This window comes from Equus quagga, chromosome 21 (genome assembly GCF_021613505.1).
Source record: "Equus quagga isolate Etosha38 chromosome 21, UCLA_HA_Equagga_1.0, whole genome shotgun sequence".
In the NCBI taxonomy this organism is placed as follows: domain Eukaryota; kingdom Metazoa; phylum Chordata; class Mammalia; order Perissodactyla; family Equidae; genus Equus; species Equus quagga.
In genome coordinates this window covers 29,784,721-29,805,123 of record NC_060287.1, presented here as the reverse complement: position 1 = coordinate 29,805,123, position 20,403 = coordinate 29,784,721, and the positions used below count along the sequence as shown (strand labels likewise).

Genomic DNA, 20,403 nt, shown 5'->3' with positions numbered 1-20,403 from the left:
AAAAGTTAGAAAATAAAAAAGAAAGTCATTGGCACAAATTCTTTTTTTAAAAACTTGTCTTATAGTCCTGTAGTTAGCAGGACTGTAGAAAGACATGCTAAGTTAATAACTACAATTTATTTACATAAACTTAAGCAATAGACTAATTTAAAACTGCATTTCCAGATGTCTTAAATGCTACAGGTGAAAGTTACAGGAAAAGTTGGTTTCACAATTAGTATCCTATGCAATTACATGAAAATCTTTTTGGAGTGATAACAATATCCAAATACTGGATTGTTGTGATGGTTGCACAACTCTGTAAATTTACTAAAAATATAGTATGTCAATTATACCCCACTGAAGCTGTTTTTAAAAATGGGTATGCTGAAAAAAAACGATGGCAAACCAAAGTGAATGGGATTTAAGCTCTCCTTCAGTTTCAGGTCTCAGACTGACCACATGTCCCCTCATTTCTGAGATCTTCCTCACCTTAGTCTTAGGTCTCCTCAAACAAATTCACCAAAGTAATTATAGATTACAAGGGTGAAGGCTTTCAAAACTTCAGACACTTTCCAAGATGGTGGCAGCAGGCAATATGTATGTTTCACACAAAATGCAAATGTGCCTAGCACAAAAGCAAAACGTCTAAACATCACATCTCCCCTCACTACAGGGTCTGGGATAACAGCGACAGGTAGAGTGGCAAGTCATTGAGTCCCTGGAAACATATGTATTGAACGCCTTGTGTGTGCCAGGCAATGTGTTACACATTAGGGATAAATGGTGATGGAGACAGGCCTTTCAGTCCTGCAGTTTCTAGAAGGGATTTTTTATTGCCCTGTCAGAATTCATCCCTGGAACTATAAACAAAATCAAAACCAAAAAAAAAAAACCCTTGCTCAATAAATAAGAAGCGGGATGAAAACAAAACACAAAATAACGCAATAACGCTAAGGTTTTGAAAGGTTTGCAGACTTCTGTATTAGAATCCCACAGGGGCTTTTACAGATGTGAGCAGAGGAACAGCGCTTGTGTCTCCTTACTCTCTTCACGATGACTGGAGCAGACAGCTGCCAAGAGTAATCCATTAATAGGCCACATTCTTTTTGAAAATAAAAAAAATTAGTTGGCCAGCAGGCAAGAACAGTACTTAACACTTTCGTAATAATGTTAGGAAAAACTACCTGAAAAATACATTTTATGTAGACTGATATGTTTCAAGCAGATAAAGTAAAACAAACAAAAATGCCATACTCCAAATTGAATTTTCAGAAAAAGTATAGAATAAATGACCCAGTCACTTCAACAAATAAATTACAAAGAAAAGAACAGATGGAGGGAGAATTCAGTAACGAAGGGGCTTCGAAGATGCTTGGACTCACTGCCATATACGTCTCTTGTTTGGATCCTGTATTTGAACAAACAAACTATAACAAAAAAAATCTAAACATTATCAGGGAAGTTTTCACACTGACTTGATAGCTGAGGGCATTAAGGACGTACTGTAAATTTTATAAGTGTAATGTGGGATCGTACTTATGTCTTCAAAAGTGTTATCTTTTAGAAACACGTACTAAAATATTTGTGGATGAAACAATATGATGCCTGAGAGTTGCTCAAAAGAATACAGATGAAACAATGTTGGCCATGAGTTGATTATCATTTAAACTAAATGAAGGGTACACAGACGATGGGTTGATTCTGTTATTCCCCTACTTACGTGTGTATTTGAAATTTGCCATAATACTGAGCTTTTTAAAATATGGTTTCAAAGTACATTAAAAAAGGAAAATCTTTACAAACTTACCACCAAAAGGTGTTGGAAACTGAGCCATGGTTCTGTTCCTTTTACCTTTCTAATGGACGCCTGTAATTGAAACGCAACATGTAAGTTTATGAAAACTTCACTCCTGTAGACATATAAACACACTAACATGTTGTCTTTAATGATGAGAAGACTGACACCAAAGCTAAGGTATAGCACTACAAATGAAAGTTAAACTAAGGGGTTCATTCATTCATTCTCTGCGCAGTTTCTTAGTGTTGGGTACAATAATGTGCACTGAGGAATGCTGATGAAAGATTCTCTGGCAATAAGAAGCTTTCAGTCTGGTAAGTAATACCACTAGTTCAGGAGAGCCTATTACATCATTAATGTTGTATTTGTTCCTTTTTAAATATTTCTTCTTCTTAACCGTCTACACATACTAGTTCATCTGCTTGCTGGTCACAACAACTGCTTTTTGTTTTTTTGTTTGTTTTTTGATGAGGAAGATTGGCCCTGAGCTAACATCTGTTGTCAATCTTCCTCTATTTTGTGTGTGGGACGCTGCCACAGAATGGCTTGATGAGTAGTACCTAGGTCCATGCCGGGGATCCTAACTAGAGAACCCTGGGCTGCCAAAGCAGAGCGCACGAACTTAACCACTACATCACCGGGCCAGCCCCAAGAACTGCTCCTTTTAATGAGCACTCAGTACATGCTGCCCACTGTACTAGGTGATCTATAGGTCTTATCTCTTCCCTGTCATCACAGCCCTTGGAGATAGGGACTCTTATTACCATCCTTACATTGCAGATGAGGAAAATGAGAATCAGAGAGGTGAGGTGATTAGAGCAATGTCACACAGTTGGTAACCCAGCTGGATTTGAGCAGGGACAGCAAACTCCACAGCCTGTGTCCCACCTGTGAAAAACACTATCTGCAACTGCAGCTCAAAGACTCTGAGAAAGGCTGTACACAATGCGTGTTACACTAGCATCTGCCCAGAATACCAAACAGCAACCCAAGGCTCCAAAATTCTCCACAGGCATCAGTCGTTCATGAACAGCCAATGTGAAACCAAGCCAGGCCTCTTCCCCAACTAAAATAATGCAAACTTAATGAGTATTTTTTCCTATGCTTAATTTAACAACAATGGTAAATGTGTATAGTTAAAAATGAATACTAAATAGTCAGCGAAAACACTTAGATAAATTTAGATTTCAAAAAAGTAGTCCCTTGCCCTCATCCTCCTCAATTTCATATTCAATCTGTTCCCACATTTTTTTTTTTAATTGACACAACAATGTCTTTTACTCTCCTAATTTTGGGGGGTTTATTTTGCTCTTTAGTTTTCTTCGGTTTCTTGCATGATTCGATTCCTTGTTTGTTGGCTCATTGTTTTGGGTCTTTCTCTTTCACTTTTGAGACTTTCCTCAGACATCTGGTGATCCCCAGGTGTTTCTTCATATTTAGGAGGGAGGCACTAAAAGAATGCTCAGAAGCTGGGTGTGGGTGGCACGTTTGCTGACTGATGGGCTTGTCCATACAATGATCAGATATATACCCAGTCACCTTCTCATTGGGAGACCTCCAAATGTCAGTAAGCAGAGGTCTTTTCATCGAAGCTGTTCAGTCTTGCCAGAGAGAATGAAGTGCAGGGGAGGGCAGAGAGAACACACATCTAGCTACTGGCTTCTGGGGAGGAGTGGAGAAGGGAGAAGGAGGTGAGGGGCCTACACTTCAGTGTGCAGACTTGTCCATAATCCCTTTATTTTCAGCCCCATGCTTCACCCCTCTAATCTGAAGCATCTCTGGTTCCAGTGTTCTTCCCATCTGCCCAGAAGGAAGGGGACGGAAGTGAGTCACCTGTCTGCTGAGGGTGTAGAAGAAGGTGGTCAAAGACCTGGACACAGATTTTTAAAGAATTTCCAATTTCAGCTGCAAAACTGACCTCTGCCTTTGGGAGTACCTGGAGCCCCCAAGCACTCTGAAGCCCGTGCAGACATTCCTGGGGCGAGCTGGCTTGTCCCACATCTTCATCACCCCCTGTAGGCACTAGGTTGTATCCTCCTCTGAACCCAGTTACCACTCCTCCATTTACTCTCTGTTACCAAAAAATGGTTAAAACCTTTTGTCACTGTCTCCTCCACCATTATCTTTTTCCTTATGAGTTAACATCTTTTATGCTTCCTTTGTGATTATACATACATATATATAGTTATTGTTGTTGAGGAATATCAGCCCTGATCTACTATCTGTTGCCAATCTTCCTCTTTTTGCCTGAGGAAGACTGTCCCTGAGCTGACATCTGTTCCAACCTTCCTCTATTTTATGATTATAGCCAACTTTAGGGAAGGAGAAAACACATGTGGTCCAGGCACCATCTTTAACAGGAGGTCTGTGACTACAGTTTTGAAGCAGGCTGCTTCTCACGGCCAGTTCCCTTTAGAAGCTGCAGCTGCTATTCTCTTCTTCCACTGTTTCTCAGTCAATACAGCACGTGGGCAAGCTTGATAATTCTCCAAAAGATTTCAGTGTGTTTTACCTCACTCCACATTCATAATGTTCTCAAAATTGACAAGTCATACATCTTTTTATTGAGCTCTACAAAAATGGCAAGCTCTTAATTTTAAAAGCATAATAACACAAATATTTAACACATGTAAGATGAGAATACATTCTGTTCTGTTTTACTTCCATTCTTTACTGTGTATTGCAAAATCAAGAAAAGTTATTGATTTATCTTCCTTATACCCAGCCACTTTACCACATTTTCTTACTGGTGCTAAGTCTTCCAGATGAGTCTCTTAGGTTTTCTAGAACTATATCTTCTGGAAATAAAGAATTTAGCCTTATGTTACTAGCCCAAATCAATAAAACTAAGCTATATAATAGTTGTGATAGCAGGAACTTTCACACTGTCCTTGATTCTCATGTCTTGGTTTTGGTATTTCATAATTTAATATATTTGTTTGTTGTTGTGTTTAGGTAAATAGTCTTTATCATGTTTTTGTTGTTGTTGTTGTTTTGGTTTGGGTTTTTTGGTTTTGTTTTATGGTGAGGAAGATTTGCCCTGAGCTAACATCTGTTGCCAATTTTCCTCACTTTTTGCTTGAGGAAGATTTGCCCTGAGCTAACATCTGTTGCCAATTTTCCTCATTTTTTGCTTGAGGAAGATTTGCCCTGAGCTAACATCTGTGCCAGTCTTCCTCTATCTTGGATGGGGGTCGCCATCACAGCATGGCCACTGACAAGTGGTGTAGGTCCGCGCCCAGGAACTGAATCTGGGCTGCTGAAGCAGAATGCGCTGAAAACCACTAGACCATGGGGCCAGCCCTGACTTTACCACATTTAGGTAGTTTCCTTCTATTCCTGTTTGACTTAAAATTTTTATTAGGAATGGCTGTTAAATTTTTTTCAGAAGCTTTTTTTTATCCAATGAGATAACCACGTATTTCTCCTTTAATTAACATATTATATTATAGTGATGTATTTCCTAACATAAATTATCCTAGCATTTATGTAATAAACCCAATTCAGATATGCATGTTATTCTTTTACTGCACAGTTAGGTCCCACTTGCTAATATTTTCTTTAGAATTTTTGCTTAGGAAAATGTTATGCATAATTCTATGCATTAAAGTGGAGAACAAGAGAAAACGGATGCATTTCTACCTCAATATAAACTTCCAAAATTATCTTTAAAAAGGTATAACACTTTAACAGACCACAGAAATAACTGGAAATGTAAAGATATAACATTAAAAAGATACCAAGAAAAATTATTTTAGAGACGAGTGTGAACTAATCTTCAACAAATAATTCCTTTTACCTAAAACCATTCCCCAGAGAAAGACTGAACACTGCTCAATTTATTTCATGAAGCTATCATAATCTTAATACCAAACTATGAGAACAAAAGCATAAAAATAGGCTATTTCCACTAACATATATATAGATATAATAATTCTATATCTTACTTTAAATATTTCACAGTTATATTGAGAAGGTCACAGCTAGATATGTCTATGGTCCAAAGTATATTTTAATCATCAGCAGCTCCTTGCAAAGCATTTAAGAGTATTTGCTGTTTACCATCCTTCCTAGAGTTCAGGAGATAAGTCCCCATCCTATGTGAATCTCTTCCCCAAAAGCCTCCACCTTAGACTCAATTAGACCCAATTTATCTTCTGGCCCTTGTGACCTCCCTCTCTGCTTCCTCTTCATCTTACATCCATTAGTGATAAGTGAATGGACTGCTGATTCCAACCTATGTCCTACACCTGTTATCCAATGCCCTTCTCTCTCTTCCCCTCCCTAATTAAAGCCCTGTCCCTTAAGTGTCACTGGCCCCAGCTGGATATTGGTTAAGGAATCAATCTAACGAAAACTAAATCACTTTGAGGTGTGAATGAAGATGTACCTTCCAGGCTTATTCACTAACACAAAAGTCCAAATGCTTGTTTAAGGATGAGGCTGGAACATTCCCACATACCTTTCTTCTAACCGCAGCTCCTAGGGAACCCCAGACAGAAGCAGTAACATGAAGATGAAGCAATTGGATCAGAGTTTCCCATCCTACCTCAATTCTATGCCACACAGGCAAACCACGGTGATGACATCTTGGCTTAAGGTGTTTGGCTTCTAATTTTTTTTAATATACATTTGTTGTATGTATTACTGTAATTTGACAAAATAAAATAAAAGGGCCACAATATTTTTTTAAAATACCACATATCTAAGACTTTTAAAAGTCACAAACCAGGGCCAGCCTGGTGGCACAGCAATTACATTCGCGTGCTCTGCTTTGGTGGCCAGGGGTTCGTGGGTTTGGATCCCAGGCAGGGACCTAGACACCGTTCACCAAGCCATGCTGTAGCAGCGTCCCACATACAAAATAGAGGAAGACTGCCATAGATGTTAACTCAGTGACAATCTTCCTCAAGCAAAAAGAGGAAGATTGGCAACAATTGTTAGTTTACGGCCAATCTTCCTCACCAAAAAAATAAAATAAAATAAAGCTCGCAAACCAGAGTTCTGGTTCGATATAGTGGCATAAACCCACTATAGCCTCTCTGTCCCACTTAAAATGAAAAACTCTGGGCAAAACTTAAAAAGGTAACTATCTGAGGACAATAAGAAGTAAAGAAAAGGCGACAGATTTTGGAAGAGAGTCAAAAGTTTCCCCCATTTTTGTTCACTTTTCTCGAGCAGCTCTGCCCCAAGGGTGAGCCCAGTTATGGGGTTATGCAATGAAGCAGAGGTGGGAAGAGTAAAACTCATAGAAACCAAGTCTTTCTGGCCAAAGGACCTAAAAAAAAACCTCCTACAAGTCTCAAATTCACACCTGAGCCATAGAAATGCAGGACAGACCACAAGTAGCAGAGCAAAGGTCTGGAAAACTAATCTGGAAACGTCCACAGACAGCAGACAGAACTTGTAGTTTGAATCAAATCAGGATGAAAACCTGCTAAAACAAAAAACAACACTGTGCAGAGAATTAGCACAGCACACAGAATCTAAACATGGAATTCACAATGTCCAAGATACAACCCAAAACTACCTGACACACAAAGAACTAGGAAAATCTCACAAATTTTCAAACAAAACAAAAACCCCTGTAATCAACAGACGCCAATTCCTAGATGATACACATGTTGAAATTATCATGAAGACCTTAGAGCAGCTGTTACCTCTATGTTCCATTAGATAAAGGTAAATACAAATGAAATGACTGGAAGGATAGAAATTCTCAGCAGAGAAGGAAAAACTAGTTTAAAAAGAATCAAATGGAAATTCTGGAAAGTTAAATCTTTAGGAATGAAGGAAGAGCAATAGAAATGGTAAATATCTTGGTAAATACAAATTTATTTTTTCCTGCAAAGTTCTTTAAGATGCATAGACTGTTGAAAGCAAACAGTCTAGTGGGGTTTTCAGTATACATAAATGTAACACATACGACAGCCATAACATAAAGGTCTGTGGGGTGGCAGGAAGGGGCTTACATGGCTGCAAACATTCTACATTTTACCTGAAGTGACACAATAGTAACTCTAGACTATGAAAAGTAGGTAAGTATTTAATGGCTGGAGGAACTACTTAAAGAAAAATACATATAGCCAAAGAAATACAGCCAGAAAGTCAATAGATAAACGAAAACCCAACGTTAAAAATTACTCAGATAACTCGAAGAAGTCAGGAAAGGAGGACCAGAAGAACAGAAAAACAGAGAGGACAAACGAAACAATCAAACGGTAGAGCTAATTCTAATGTACAAATAATTACATTAAACGTTAACAGTTTAGACACTAAAGTGCACAATAACCTAGAAAAAGAAAAGCAATGTAAACAAGGAGGAGAAAAAAGGAAACAATAAGAAGACAAGCAGATATGAAAGAAATTTTTTAAAAGACAGGCAAAGGAGCCGGCCCCATGGCCAAGTGGTTAAGTTCACTCGATCCACTTTGGTGGCCCAGGGTTTTGCTGGTGTGGACCCTGGGCATGGGCCTAGTATCACTCATCAAGCCATGCTCAGGTGGCATCTCACCTAACAGAGCCAGAAGGACCTACAACTAGAATATACAACTACATACTGGGGGACTTTGGGGCAAAGAAGAAGGAAAAAAAGATTGGCAACAGATGTTAGCTCAGGTACCAATTTTTAAAAATAAATAAATAAAAATTTTTTAAAAAAGGACAGACAATAGAGAGAATTAATGAAACCAAAATCTGGTTCCTTAAAAAAAATAATTTGACAAATCACTAGCTAGACTGATTAAAAGAGAGAGAGAACACAAATCATATCAGAAATGAAATGAAAGTCATTACCATCAATCCTACAAACATTAAAAAGATAAGAAATATGAGAAACAACTTTATGCCGACCAATGTGCAATGTGGGTACACAAATTTCTTGGAAAATAAAATTTACTAAAATTGATATGAGGAAATAAAATATATGAATACTCCCATACTTACTAAAGAAACTGATTTTATTAATAGAACCCTTCCCCAAAAAGAAAGCTGTAGTCTCAGATGGTTTCACCAGTAATTTTATCAAACATTCAGGAAGAAATAACACAAAAATTATGGAAACTTTTGCAAACAATACATGAATCAGTGCCCAACTCATTTTTTGAGGCCAGCATAACACTAATACCTGACAAATAATAAAACATGGCCAAGTAGGGTGAATCCTAGAAATACAAGGTTTGTTTGCATTTGAAAATCAATTAATGTAATTTAGCATATTAAGAGAATAAAGCAGAAAATCATATGATCATTTTAATAAATACGGAAAAAATCTTTTCACAAGACAACACCCAGTAATGATAAAAACTCTCAGAAAACTAGGATCAGCAGGAAACTTCCTCAAACAGATACAGGGCATCTATGAAAATCTACAGCTAAGACCATAGTTAATGGTTAAAGACTGAATTTCTCCCTCTGAGATCAGGAAGAAGGCCAGGATATCTGCTTTTACCAATTCTATTCAACATTGTTGTGAAGGTTCTAGCCACTGAAATAAGGTAAGAAAAACAAACAAAAATATAGGCACAAAGATTGGAAAAGAAAAAGTAAAACTCTCCTTATTTACTGATAATTGTTTATAGAGAAAATCCCAGGGAATCTACAAAATACTATAATAATAAGTGAATTTAACAAAATTCTGTGATTTTGCAAAGTAATTTAGCAAAACTGCAGGATAAAGGGTTAATGTATTAAAATCAACTGAATTCTTATGCACTAGAAACAAGTAATTGGAAAGTGAAATCAGATAAAGAATCCCATTTAATTGGTACTGCCAAAAAATGCAAAAGCCCTAGGTATAAATTTAACAGAAGACATTCAAGGCTTCTAGATTGAAAACTACAAAATATGGGTAAAAAAAATTAATGACAACCTAAACAAATGGAGAGAGACACTATGTTCATGGATTGGAAGATTCAATAGTGTTAAATGGCAATTCTCTCCACTTGGATCTGTATATTCAAGGCAATCCCAATCAAAACTGCAGCTGGCTTTTTAGGAGAAATTGGCAAGCTGATACTAAAATTCACATGGAGATGCAAAGGACTTAGCATAATCAGAGTGATTTAAAAAAAAAACAAAAAATTGGAGGATTTACCCTACTTGATTTCAAGATTCACCATAAAGCAACAGTAACCAAGACCTTTTGGTACTGGTGTAAAGGCAGACATACGAGATCAATGGAACAGAAAAGAAGGGTTCAGAAATACTTACACACATCTGGTGAATTCATTTTTGGTAAAGTGGCAAAGGCAAATCACTGGAGGGAAAAAGTCTTTTCAACAAACCGAAGCGGATCAACTGGATATCCATGTAGGGAAAAAGAGAACATTGACCCTTACTTCCTATTATGCGCAAAAATTAACTCAAAATGAATCAAGATTTAAAAATTTAAATTGAGACTAATTCAAAACCATCAAGTTTTATGTAAAAATTCTAAAAGACGGGAGAATATTTTCACAACCTTGGACTAGACAACAATTTCTCAGAATTTCACAAATAAGTATTTTTTATTTTTTAAAAAGGTAGAGAGTAGGGGGAATTGGGCTTCATCAAAATGAAATGTTAACCCTTGAAAAGATGCCATTAAGAAAGCAAAAAAGTAAGCCATAGAGTGGGAGAAATCATGTGCAAGACATACATCAGACAAAGGAACTGTGTTCAGAATATGTAAAGAACTCTTACAACTGAAAAATAATAAGACAAATAACTCAGTAAGGAAATGAATAAAAGATGTGAACAGACACTTCACAAAATAACTTACAGAAATGGCCAATAAACACATGAAAAGATGCTCAACATCTTTAGCCATTAGGGAAACTAAAGTGCAATAATGTGCCACTGTATTTCCACTAGAATGGCAAACAAGAAAAAGACTGATGATACCAAATGCTGGCAAGGACGTGGAGCAGCCGGACTCTCATACCCTGCTGCTGGGAATGTAAAATGGTACAGCCACTATGGAAAACTTACACAACTACCATTCAACCCTGCCACTCTACTTCTAGGTATTTAGCTAAGAGAAATGAAAATTTACGTCCACACAAAGATTTCTACACAAGCAAGAATATCAGTTTTATTTTTAAGAGCCAAAAACTAGAAACCTAAATGTCAATCGATTGATGAATGGTTAAACAGTGATATACCCATACAATGAAATACTACTTAGCAATAACAAGGAACCAACTGTGCTACAAGCAATAACATGCATGAATGTCAAAATTACAATGCTAAGTGAAAGAAGCCAGGTATATATATACATATGCATTTTTGTAAAAATTCTAGAAAACATAAACTGATCTACAGTGACAGAAAACCTATCAGAGGTTGCCAGGAGACAGTGGAGGAAGAGGCAGATTACAAAATTACAAAGACGGGCAAGGAAACTTGTAGGAGAACAGTGATGGTTTCACAGGTATCTGCATATGTCCAAACTGATCAAACTACACTTTGAATATATGCGGTTCAGGGGCAGGCCCAGTGGCACAGCAGTTACGTACACATGTTCCGCTGTGGCGGCACGGGGTTCGCCAGTTCGGATCCCAGGTGCGGACATGGCACGGTTTGGCAAGCCATGCTGTGGTAGGCCTCCCACATATAAAGGAGAGGAAGATGGGCATGGATGTTAGCTCAGGGCCAGTCTTCCTCAGCAAAAAAAAAGAAGAGGATTGACAGCAGATGTTAGCTCAGGGCTAATCTTCTTCTTCAAAAAAAAAATATATATATATATGCAGTTCAGTGTACTTCAATTATATCTCAAAAAAAAAGTCACAGGCCACAGAGAAAATACTAAGAATAAAAACCAAGAGTTTTGCAATCCTAGCAATTCAATACAAATTAGAATATCTATGTTGGTATATCCTCTGAGAGAAGTAGCTATTCCCAATAACTCTCAACAAGTATTTTATCTTTAAAACAACAAAACAAGACTCAACTTTAAGCTCACCTTAAAAACTTAATTGAACTGATAGAACAAATGATGGACAATAGGCTTTTGAGCAAGAATGTTTAATAAAATTAAGCGGTAGAACTCAGATTATGATTATGAATTCCCAATAACATTATTTAGTGGAGTTGACAAAGAGAAATTTTCTTTTTAAAAAGTTTTTTTTCGTAGAAGTGGGCTGGGGTATGGCATAGTCTATGTTGAAACCAAAATATTTTACTAGAATACACAAATTATTCATATTAAATTCAAGGTGCCTGTATATTTTGTAAAAAATGCCCTTTAATAAAAACACAAAGACCAGTGACTTTCTAAAGACTTTTATGACCAAATAACAAATGCACCTAACAGGTATATTCTGATTTTATATTTCCCTTAAGTGGGAAAAAAGTCTGGAAAGTATAGAATAAAAATCAGATATTCTTAAAAAATGCCACCAATTAAAAACTGGTCCACCTCTGTAAAAACAGATCAAATTCCACATATATCCTAATGCAGATTAAGTGAAAAAAAAAGAGAATATCAAAGTATTCTTAAGTACATGAACAAAATTTGAATATAACAGAGGACTGGGTATGAAGCCTCACAGAATCAGCATTTGATTTCTGTGAGAAAATATATACACCCCAAGAGGCAAATCATAAAGGCTGTTCAGAAAAACAAATTAAAACTGCATTCACTGCCATAACTAATAGATAAATTAAAATATATAGTTAAAATAAGACACACATTAAGAATGACATGAAGTAAGAGTATTTGACTGGATATTTTATCAAGGCCTTTCCATTTAAATTTCCAGACTATAAATCCTTCAGGATTTAGCCAAATTTTCAAATATTAAGGTAATTGGGAAAAAAGTTGGTTTTTTTTAATTTCAAGTCCGAGCATTAGTATATTTAATATTTTCATATTCTTCTCGTTTATGACCAGATTATCATCTATTTAGAGCTTACTTGAAAATCAGCCTTTACATCTTTCAAAGATTTCCTCTCTCCAAAGTCTTATTCATTTACTCAGAAAAAGGTTTCATTCCCATGGACAACACAAAGCTATATTGATCCAACATATAAACAACAGGCTTGTGCCGTGATTTTTATCTCCTAATTAAAGCATTTTAAGATTATCTTAAAAGAGCTGATTTCTAAGTCCTTATCTCATTCAAAAGACATCTTGAAGCTTTACTCCCAGAATCAGAGATAATAGTCTATATTATGCCAAAATTATGGCTTCAGTGAGGACTTACTGGCGTGATCCTTGCTATTGAGGAGTTTACAATTAACTCATTCAACTCAATAGCAAAAAAAAAATAACCCAATTAAAAAATGGGCAAAGGGGGGCTGGCCTGGTGGTTCAGTGGTTAAGTACACACATTTCGCTTCGGCAGCCCGGGATTCGCCAGTTCCGACCCTGACAAAAAGCCATGCTGTGCTAGGCGTCCCATGTATAAAGTAGAGGAAGCTGGGCACAGATGTTAGCTTAGGGCCAGTCTTCCTCAGCAAAAAGAGGAGGATTGGCAGCAGATGTTAGCTCAGGGCTACTCTTCCCTAAAAAAAGGGGGGCAGAGGACTTGAACATTTCTCCAGGTTAGACAAACAAACAGCCAACAGGTACATGAAAAGGTGCTCAACATCGCTAATCATCAGGGAAATGCAAATCAAAATCACAATGAGATATCACCTCACACCTGTTAGGATGGCTATTATCAAAAAGACAAGAGATAACAAATGCTGTCAAGGATGTGGAGAAAAGGGAACCCTTGTGCACTGTTAGCAGGAATGTAAATTGGTGCAGGCACTACGGAAAACAGTATGAGAGTTCCCCAAAAAATTAAAAATAGAGCTACCCAATAATCCAGCAATCTCGCTTCTGGGTATATATCCAAAGGAAATAAAATCAATACCTCAAAGAGATACATGGATTTCCACATTCACTGCAGCATTATTCACAATAGCTAAGATATAGAAACGATCTAAGTGTGTGTCGATGAATATACACAAAGCAATATTATTCAGCCACAAAAAAAGAAGGAAATTCTGCCAGTTGCAACATGGATGACCCTGGAGGACATTTTGCTAAGTGAAATAAGCCAGACACAGAAAGACAAATACTTTATGATCTTACATACGTGGAATCTAAAAAAGTCGAACCCATAGAATGAGAAAGGAGACTGGTGCTTGCCAGGAGTTGGGAGATAGGGAGAAATAAGGAGACGCTGGTCAAAGGGTACAAACTTTCAGTATCAGATGAATAATTTCTGGGGACCTAATGTATACATGGTGACTATAGTTAATAATACTGCATTGTGTACTTGAAATCTGCTAAAAGAATAGATCTTAAGTTTTCTCATCACATACACACAAAGTGCTAACAATGTGGGGTGTGGATGCGTTAATTAGCTTGATTGTGGTAAGCATTTCATAATGTATACATATATTAAATCATCACATCATACACACTAAAGATATACACTTCTTGTCAATTATACCTCAATAAAGCTGGGGAAAAAAGGAGTTTACAATTAAATAGGGAATGGTAATTATCCATCAAAAATCTGTGTGTGTGTTTGTGTGTGGGGGAGACACAGGTAAGCAACAAATTAATTTAAACTTTATTAAATGCTTACTAAAACACCTGACCTGTATTAGCCTATTTAATCCTATTAATAACCCTATGGGTTAAATAATATTACTATCCCATCTTACAGATGTGGAAACTAAGGCACAGTTTACACAAATGGTAGAAGAGGGAGTCAGTCTGGTTTGAGAGCCCATGTATATAACCTCATAGTTTCAGGACTGAGAATTTAAGGGAACATTCATGAAGCAGTTAACCTATAAACCAACCAGGGTGGGGCCAGGGGGTGGGGAGTAAGAGAATGCTGTTCCAAGCAATAAAAGTACTGGAAAACAAAGAGGAAGAAAGAGAAACCAAGTGTGTTTGTTTTCTTAAAGTGTCATAGCAGACCACAGAGGAAACTGAAGGCGGGAAATAAGCTTCAGAAAATTTTGCCATAAATCCAAAGAGATTTTATGTCTTATAGAAAAAAAGCAAAGCTTCCTGAAGTGTAAGCATTTATCAAATGGAAGCTGTAAGTCATATATATTTTAAAAACAGACAGCCCAGAGCAGTAAAAAAAAAAAAAAAAAAGTGAATGAAGGCAGAAGTTCTACCAGCTGATGGGATCTCAGCAGGGTAAGGCAGGTCACCTACACCGAAAATCTACGATCGCAGAAACCTACCTAGGGCAAAGCAAGAATTCTCGGGCATCCTTCTCTCCCAGGTGCCTGGCCCCACTGCCTGGGAAGCAGGCAGGACTGCTGCCCCAGAGGAGGGCAGCAAGATCCCCAGCACGGAGCTGAGGCAGTGCTTCTTGGCCCCACCTGGAGTTCTTACAGGCAGAGAGGGCGGCCACCATGTAGACAAATACGCCCGCACTGTCCTATTTTATTAACAGCTTGGTATTTATCTTTCCTTTGAGTCTTCTCCCCATAAATGTACAATTGTTTCCTTCTTTTGCACACTTTACACTATAATACTTTCCCTGAGTTATTAAAACCTTTCATAAACATGTTGCTGGACTTAGATACTAATTTCCAGAGTGAGGTAAACACTCCTATATTTACATATAAAAAATAGAAAAGCACACAGACTAAATATTGAGTAATCAAGAAATAGGCAAATAGTAGTTTTAAAAAGTCTGGATAAATGTTAGGATTTTTAAGCCCAAAGCTGGAATATGTTTGAGAAAAGTCTTTAACTCTTCTTCATTTCAGTTTCAGAAAAAAGAGCTAATTATAGAGTTAAAGGAATAAATACCGATCCTTAATTTCAGTATTTACATAAAATCCCAAATGTTGATATATTTAAAGTAGATCTCTGTAAATGTGTGTTTATAAAATAGGAAGACCATTCTCAAAATAATATTTATTAAGATGTCATTTTACAGGATAAAAAAAATTATGTTGAAACAGGTTTATTTGATTTCCAATGTTTTGTTATCACAAATAAAGGGAGAATTATTCAGAAAATATGAAGCAATTTAAAAAAGAAAACAAAATGTATAATCGGTTTCTAGCAAAAATACTAAATTTAGCAGTTAAAAGGCAAAATTTAATCACGAGGAATAAAATTTATAAACTCTATCAGCATAATTCAAAACTTTTAACTTTAAATTAAATAAACTATTTGAAACATCTTTAAAAACAGGTGTGTCATACTATTCTTTCAAATTTCCTGAAGGTTTGAAAATTTTCTAATGTTTTTTAAAATTCAAGGGGGAAAGGGCATATATAAAAACAAGCATGTGGGATGAAGTGAGGTAATTCAAAGATACATCCATTCACAGAAAAGGAATCTTCACAATTACAGAATTCAAATAATTAGATTTCTAATACACCAAAACAGGGCTAATTTAGGATTAATGGCCTAAAGACCAAAAGGAGATTATGGGCGCACACTATCTGTTTTTCACTTAATTACTGACCATTCCCTTACAAATATCTTATAATCCTCTTATATAAAGAAGGAAAATGAGCCCCAAGGATTCAAGACAAGCAAAGGTTACAGGCGGGGAGAGGCAGAGCCAGGCCAGGGCTGTGCTGTCCACACTCCACTGACCTATGCAGATGGGGTCACCACCAAAAACACCAGGGCTCAATAATTAAAAAGGTACTCTTGGTAGAGAAGGTATTTTGCATGTAACGGGACATTTGTAAGTGTATTAGGCTACATTCTCCCTCCTATGCTCCTGCAATTCACAGTATTCCAGCAGTTCCAGATTGTGGACAACCACATTTGTGCCGCCAGAGAAAGGTAAGCTGGCTAGAAGGCATCAGAGACCAGAGAGGTAACTGGAAACAAGTGACCCGTTCTTCCCCATATTTAAAGACTTCATGTTTGGCTTCCATTTTCTCAGGTCTATTGTCTTACACCCAACTGTCTACATCTACACACGATGTCCTTTCTTAATATTCAGGCTAAGTTATTTGAAATAGATTTTCATGGTACTAAGGTAATGAACTGTCAATTCATTTCTTTTTTTTTTTGAGGAGGAGGATTAGCCCTGAGCTAACATCTGCCACCAATCCTCCTCTTTTTGCTGAGGAAGACTGGCCCTGAGCTAACATCCGTGCCCATCTTCCTCTACTTTATATGTGGGACACCTGCCACAGCATGGCATGCCAAGCGGTGTCATGCCTGCACCCGGGATCCAAACCGGCGAACCCCGGGCCGCCAAAATGGAACGTGTGGACTTAACCGTTGTGCCACTGGGCCGGCCCCAAATTCATTTCTTATAAAGAAATATTTTTTAAATATAGTTTTAAAGTTGCTCAAAGGTTTAGTTTTAGGTTAAAGGACCTACAGGATAGGAAAGTAGAGAATAGAAATTTTAAATTTCTAGAAATTTGGTATCAATGAAACATTGAGAAGAAAGAAAAGGAAAAATGTCAAAATGTGGGAGAAAAATTAAAATATACATATATTTTTAAAATCCTTGGGGCAGGCACAGTGGTGTAGTGGTTAAGTTCATGCACTCTACTTAGGAGGCCCAGGGTTCGCAGGTCTGGATCCTAGGCACGGATCTATGCACCACTCACCAAGCCATGCTGTGGCGGCATCCCACATACAAAATAGAGGACAACTGCCACAGATTTTAGCTCAGGGACAATCTTCCTCAAGCAAAAAGAGGAAGACTGGCAACAGATGTTAGCTCAGGGCCAATCTTCCTCACCAAAAAAAGAAAAAAAGATAAAGAAAAGAAAAGAAAATCCTGAAAGATACAAAAATATCTTCAGGAACATGTAAAAGCATGTAAGAGTCTCTTATCATGATACTCTCTGAGATTTGAGAGTTGTGAGGGTCTGGTTTAAGGCACTGTTCTACTCATATTTATCCCTGAGCTAGAATAAAAATTACAAGGAATCACCAAAAAAAGTGTTCCCACATCTTTTACTTTTGGAGGCCTTTACATCTCTAAAAATTCAGAATTAGAAAACCTTAGGGAAAAATCAAAGGATATCTTTCTCTTATTCAAAAAAATAAAAAGTCTGCAATGAATGGAAACGAGAAGCGCCTCTACCCCTGCTTTAGAAACGAGCCTTACACCACATTCCACTCCTGTGAAGACTGTCTGAGCCGGCGATGAACAAAAAGCAGAAAGTGGCCCTGTGGATTACACATAGAGGCAGGATGTACACAAAGCTCTTTTGAAACACAGAGAAAAGGTACTGAAAGCCAAACAATAAACGGACAAAGGAACTGACAAACCCCAAACATATAGCCTAGTGATCAATGCCGAGTTGTCATGTCTGAAGTCACGGGCCTCAAATGTGGCTTCTCCATGTGCTGCTGTTTGAAGTAGAGCAAAATGACCCGGGAAGGACATACAGCTTGTTCACAAGCAAGGTTTTAAAACTGCACGAAGGGTAAAGAACTCGATGGAAACGAGAAACTTACGGCTAAGTTCAAAGAGACAACGTCAACGTTGTGTCTGAAAAGCTGTAGTGAATATTCAAGTTGTCCTCTAAAAAGGGAATGGGCGTTCATATCAGATTGTTGGTGCTGGGGGAGGGGGCGGTGGCAGGGGACGGAGGTGAGAAGGGACAGGTCAGGAATGACCACTGGCAAGCAATCACTGTCAGGCCCAGCTGTCAGCACATCACTTGGCAACACTCACTGGCATTTCAGATGATTCGTCCATTTACTCCTGCTTACTTTCCACAAAGAGAAATCGAGTTGAAGAAGCAGATTTTAACCTCAGTTCTTCTAACTCACCCTGACTTTAATGTCTGCAATAGGAGAGAATTCATCAGGGAGCAATAAAACCAAAATACAGCTACAAAGTTGAAAAACGGGGAACAGCAAAAAGAGAAAGGAATTCATGTTTTCAGAACGAAATGAAATTAACCTTCCCCTCTTCGAAGCTTATTTCCAACTCTAGATCACCAACTAACAGCAAAGCAACACTTGAAAATTCAATAACTATAGTTTCTCTAACTTATTAAAGAAATCAGATTCTAGAGCACTACAGCTGCAGCTAAGATAACCATTCATAAGCTTTCAATAAAATAAATGAGGGATTTTATTTCTTCTAGAAGGTTCCATTTTCAAGAGGGTCATAAGAATAAAACATTACCTGAGGTACTGAAAGCTGGAGAAGTAATTCCTGGAAAAAAGCACATTACCCAAAACCAAACAGCAAACAATAATTTTAAGAATCACTGAGTAGGAGAAGAGCATCTCAGATAAAAATTTTATTTTAAATATAAAATTTAGGAATTTCAAGATCATCAGCCAAATTAACAATGAGATTATGTAAATTTAATCTATTTTTGCAGTACCCTCTCAAATAGAAATTAATAAGTGACAAAAATTTTGAAATTTCTCAGGTACTTGTAAACATTTATTTTATCACAGGAAAAAAACAATGAACTACATAAGGAGAGAACAAAATGCCGTTATCTGTGTAATGCAGATATATGCAATCAAAGAGATCAAAAAGAGATGATTTAAAAGTTTTCTTCCAAATAAAAACTGAAGTTTCAACACATTATAAGGCATATGCACACTTAAAGGAAAACATTAAAATAAACTTCTACATTGTGGCACAAATCACAGTCTTAACACAGAGAAGTGATCTACTATTCTTGCCTTTATCTCCAGGTAATTAATTTGTTTACCTTTAAATATAGCAGCAACCAAGCCTGGTATTATCAGTTCACCTGCAGGAACCATCGTCAAGGCTAGGCAGAGAAAAGTTCTAGAGAAAGCCTTTAGCTTTAGAAAAGAAGTCAACAAACTACCCAGAAAGCGCCAACTGTGCAAAATAATACTACAACACTGAAAAGAGCAAGAAAGCCGGAAGGCCTCCTGCCAGATTTTTAAGCCTGCTTCAACAAAAATAGTGCAACAGCTGCAACTGGATAAATTAAATATGAGTTTATGGATCATAGTAAAAGAAGAAATGAAACATACGCATGCTGTATGAAAAACATCCTTGTGCTAGTAATTATAAAATGCTCTACATTTGAATATATTCATCAAAATTAAATTGGCTACATGCAAACCTTGATAACAAACACACAACTGAGAACCTAGCAAACATTTCACATCTTTTGATATCCACACAGATGTAGTGCCACGATGGACAGCAATGACAACTAGACCCTCCTATCCAATACAGCCAACTTCTGATGCTAACAAGTGGAAAACTCAAGGGAGATGTGTTTTAATCTCTTAGAGTCTTTGCGAAGGACTGTGAAGTGTCTGCCCAATCAGGAGATGAACGAAATCTACATAGCTACATGCCGATAATCTGACCCACACATGGACACTCGCTGCTTCCTGCTACAGTTGAAGATTATCGACCATCGTGTAAAGAATGGGCGAAGTCCAAGGTAAAGCCTTACTGCAACATCAATGAAAAGTCACTGAGTGTCATGAATGAGAGCAAAGGACAATGCAGTCGTTAACAAAACCAACTGCGCCCTGCTAGGTGACCCAGAGGACTTCTGTGCAGGACAAGATTTATCACCACCAGGAAGGTTTAGGACTAAAAAACCGTTCAATAATATTAGCATCACTGAAACACTAAATAGACTGCAGCCAACAGAAAACCAGACCGTTTTAGAAGGCAACAGATACATGATTCAAATCTTTAATTTCACTTCACTAGATACAC

The 20,403-nt window shown here is 37.3% G+C and overlaps 1 protein-coding gene across 1 annotated transcript in view; it reads right to left on the bottom strand.

Moving 5' to 3' along the window:
- Positions 1–20,403, bottom strand: part of ITSN1 (intersectin 1) — a 203,270-nt gene that overhangs the window by 142,943 nt on the left and 39,924 nt on the right. Inside the window, exon 2 of the mRNA XM_046648063.1 lies at positions 1,790–1,849. Coding sequence (XP_046504019.1) covers positions 1,790–1,817 — 28 coding nt within the window. The 5' untranslated portion in view covers positions 1,818–1,849. The remainder of the gene's footprint in view (positions 1–1,789; positions 1,850–20,403) is intronic.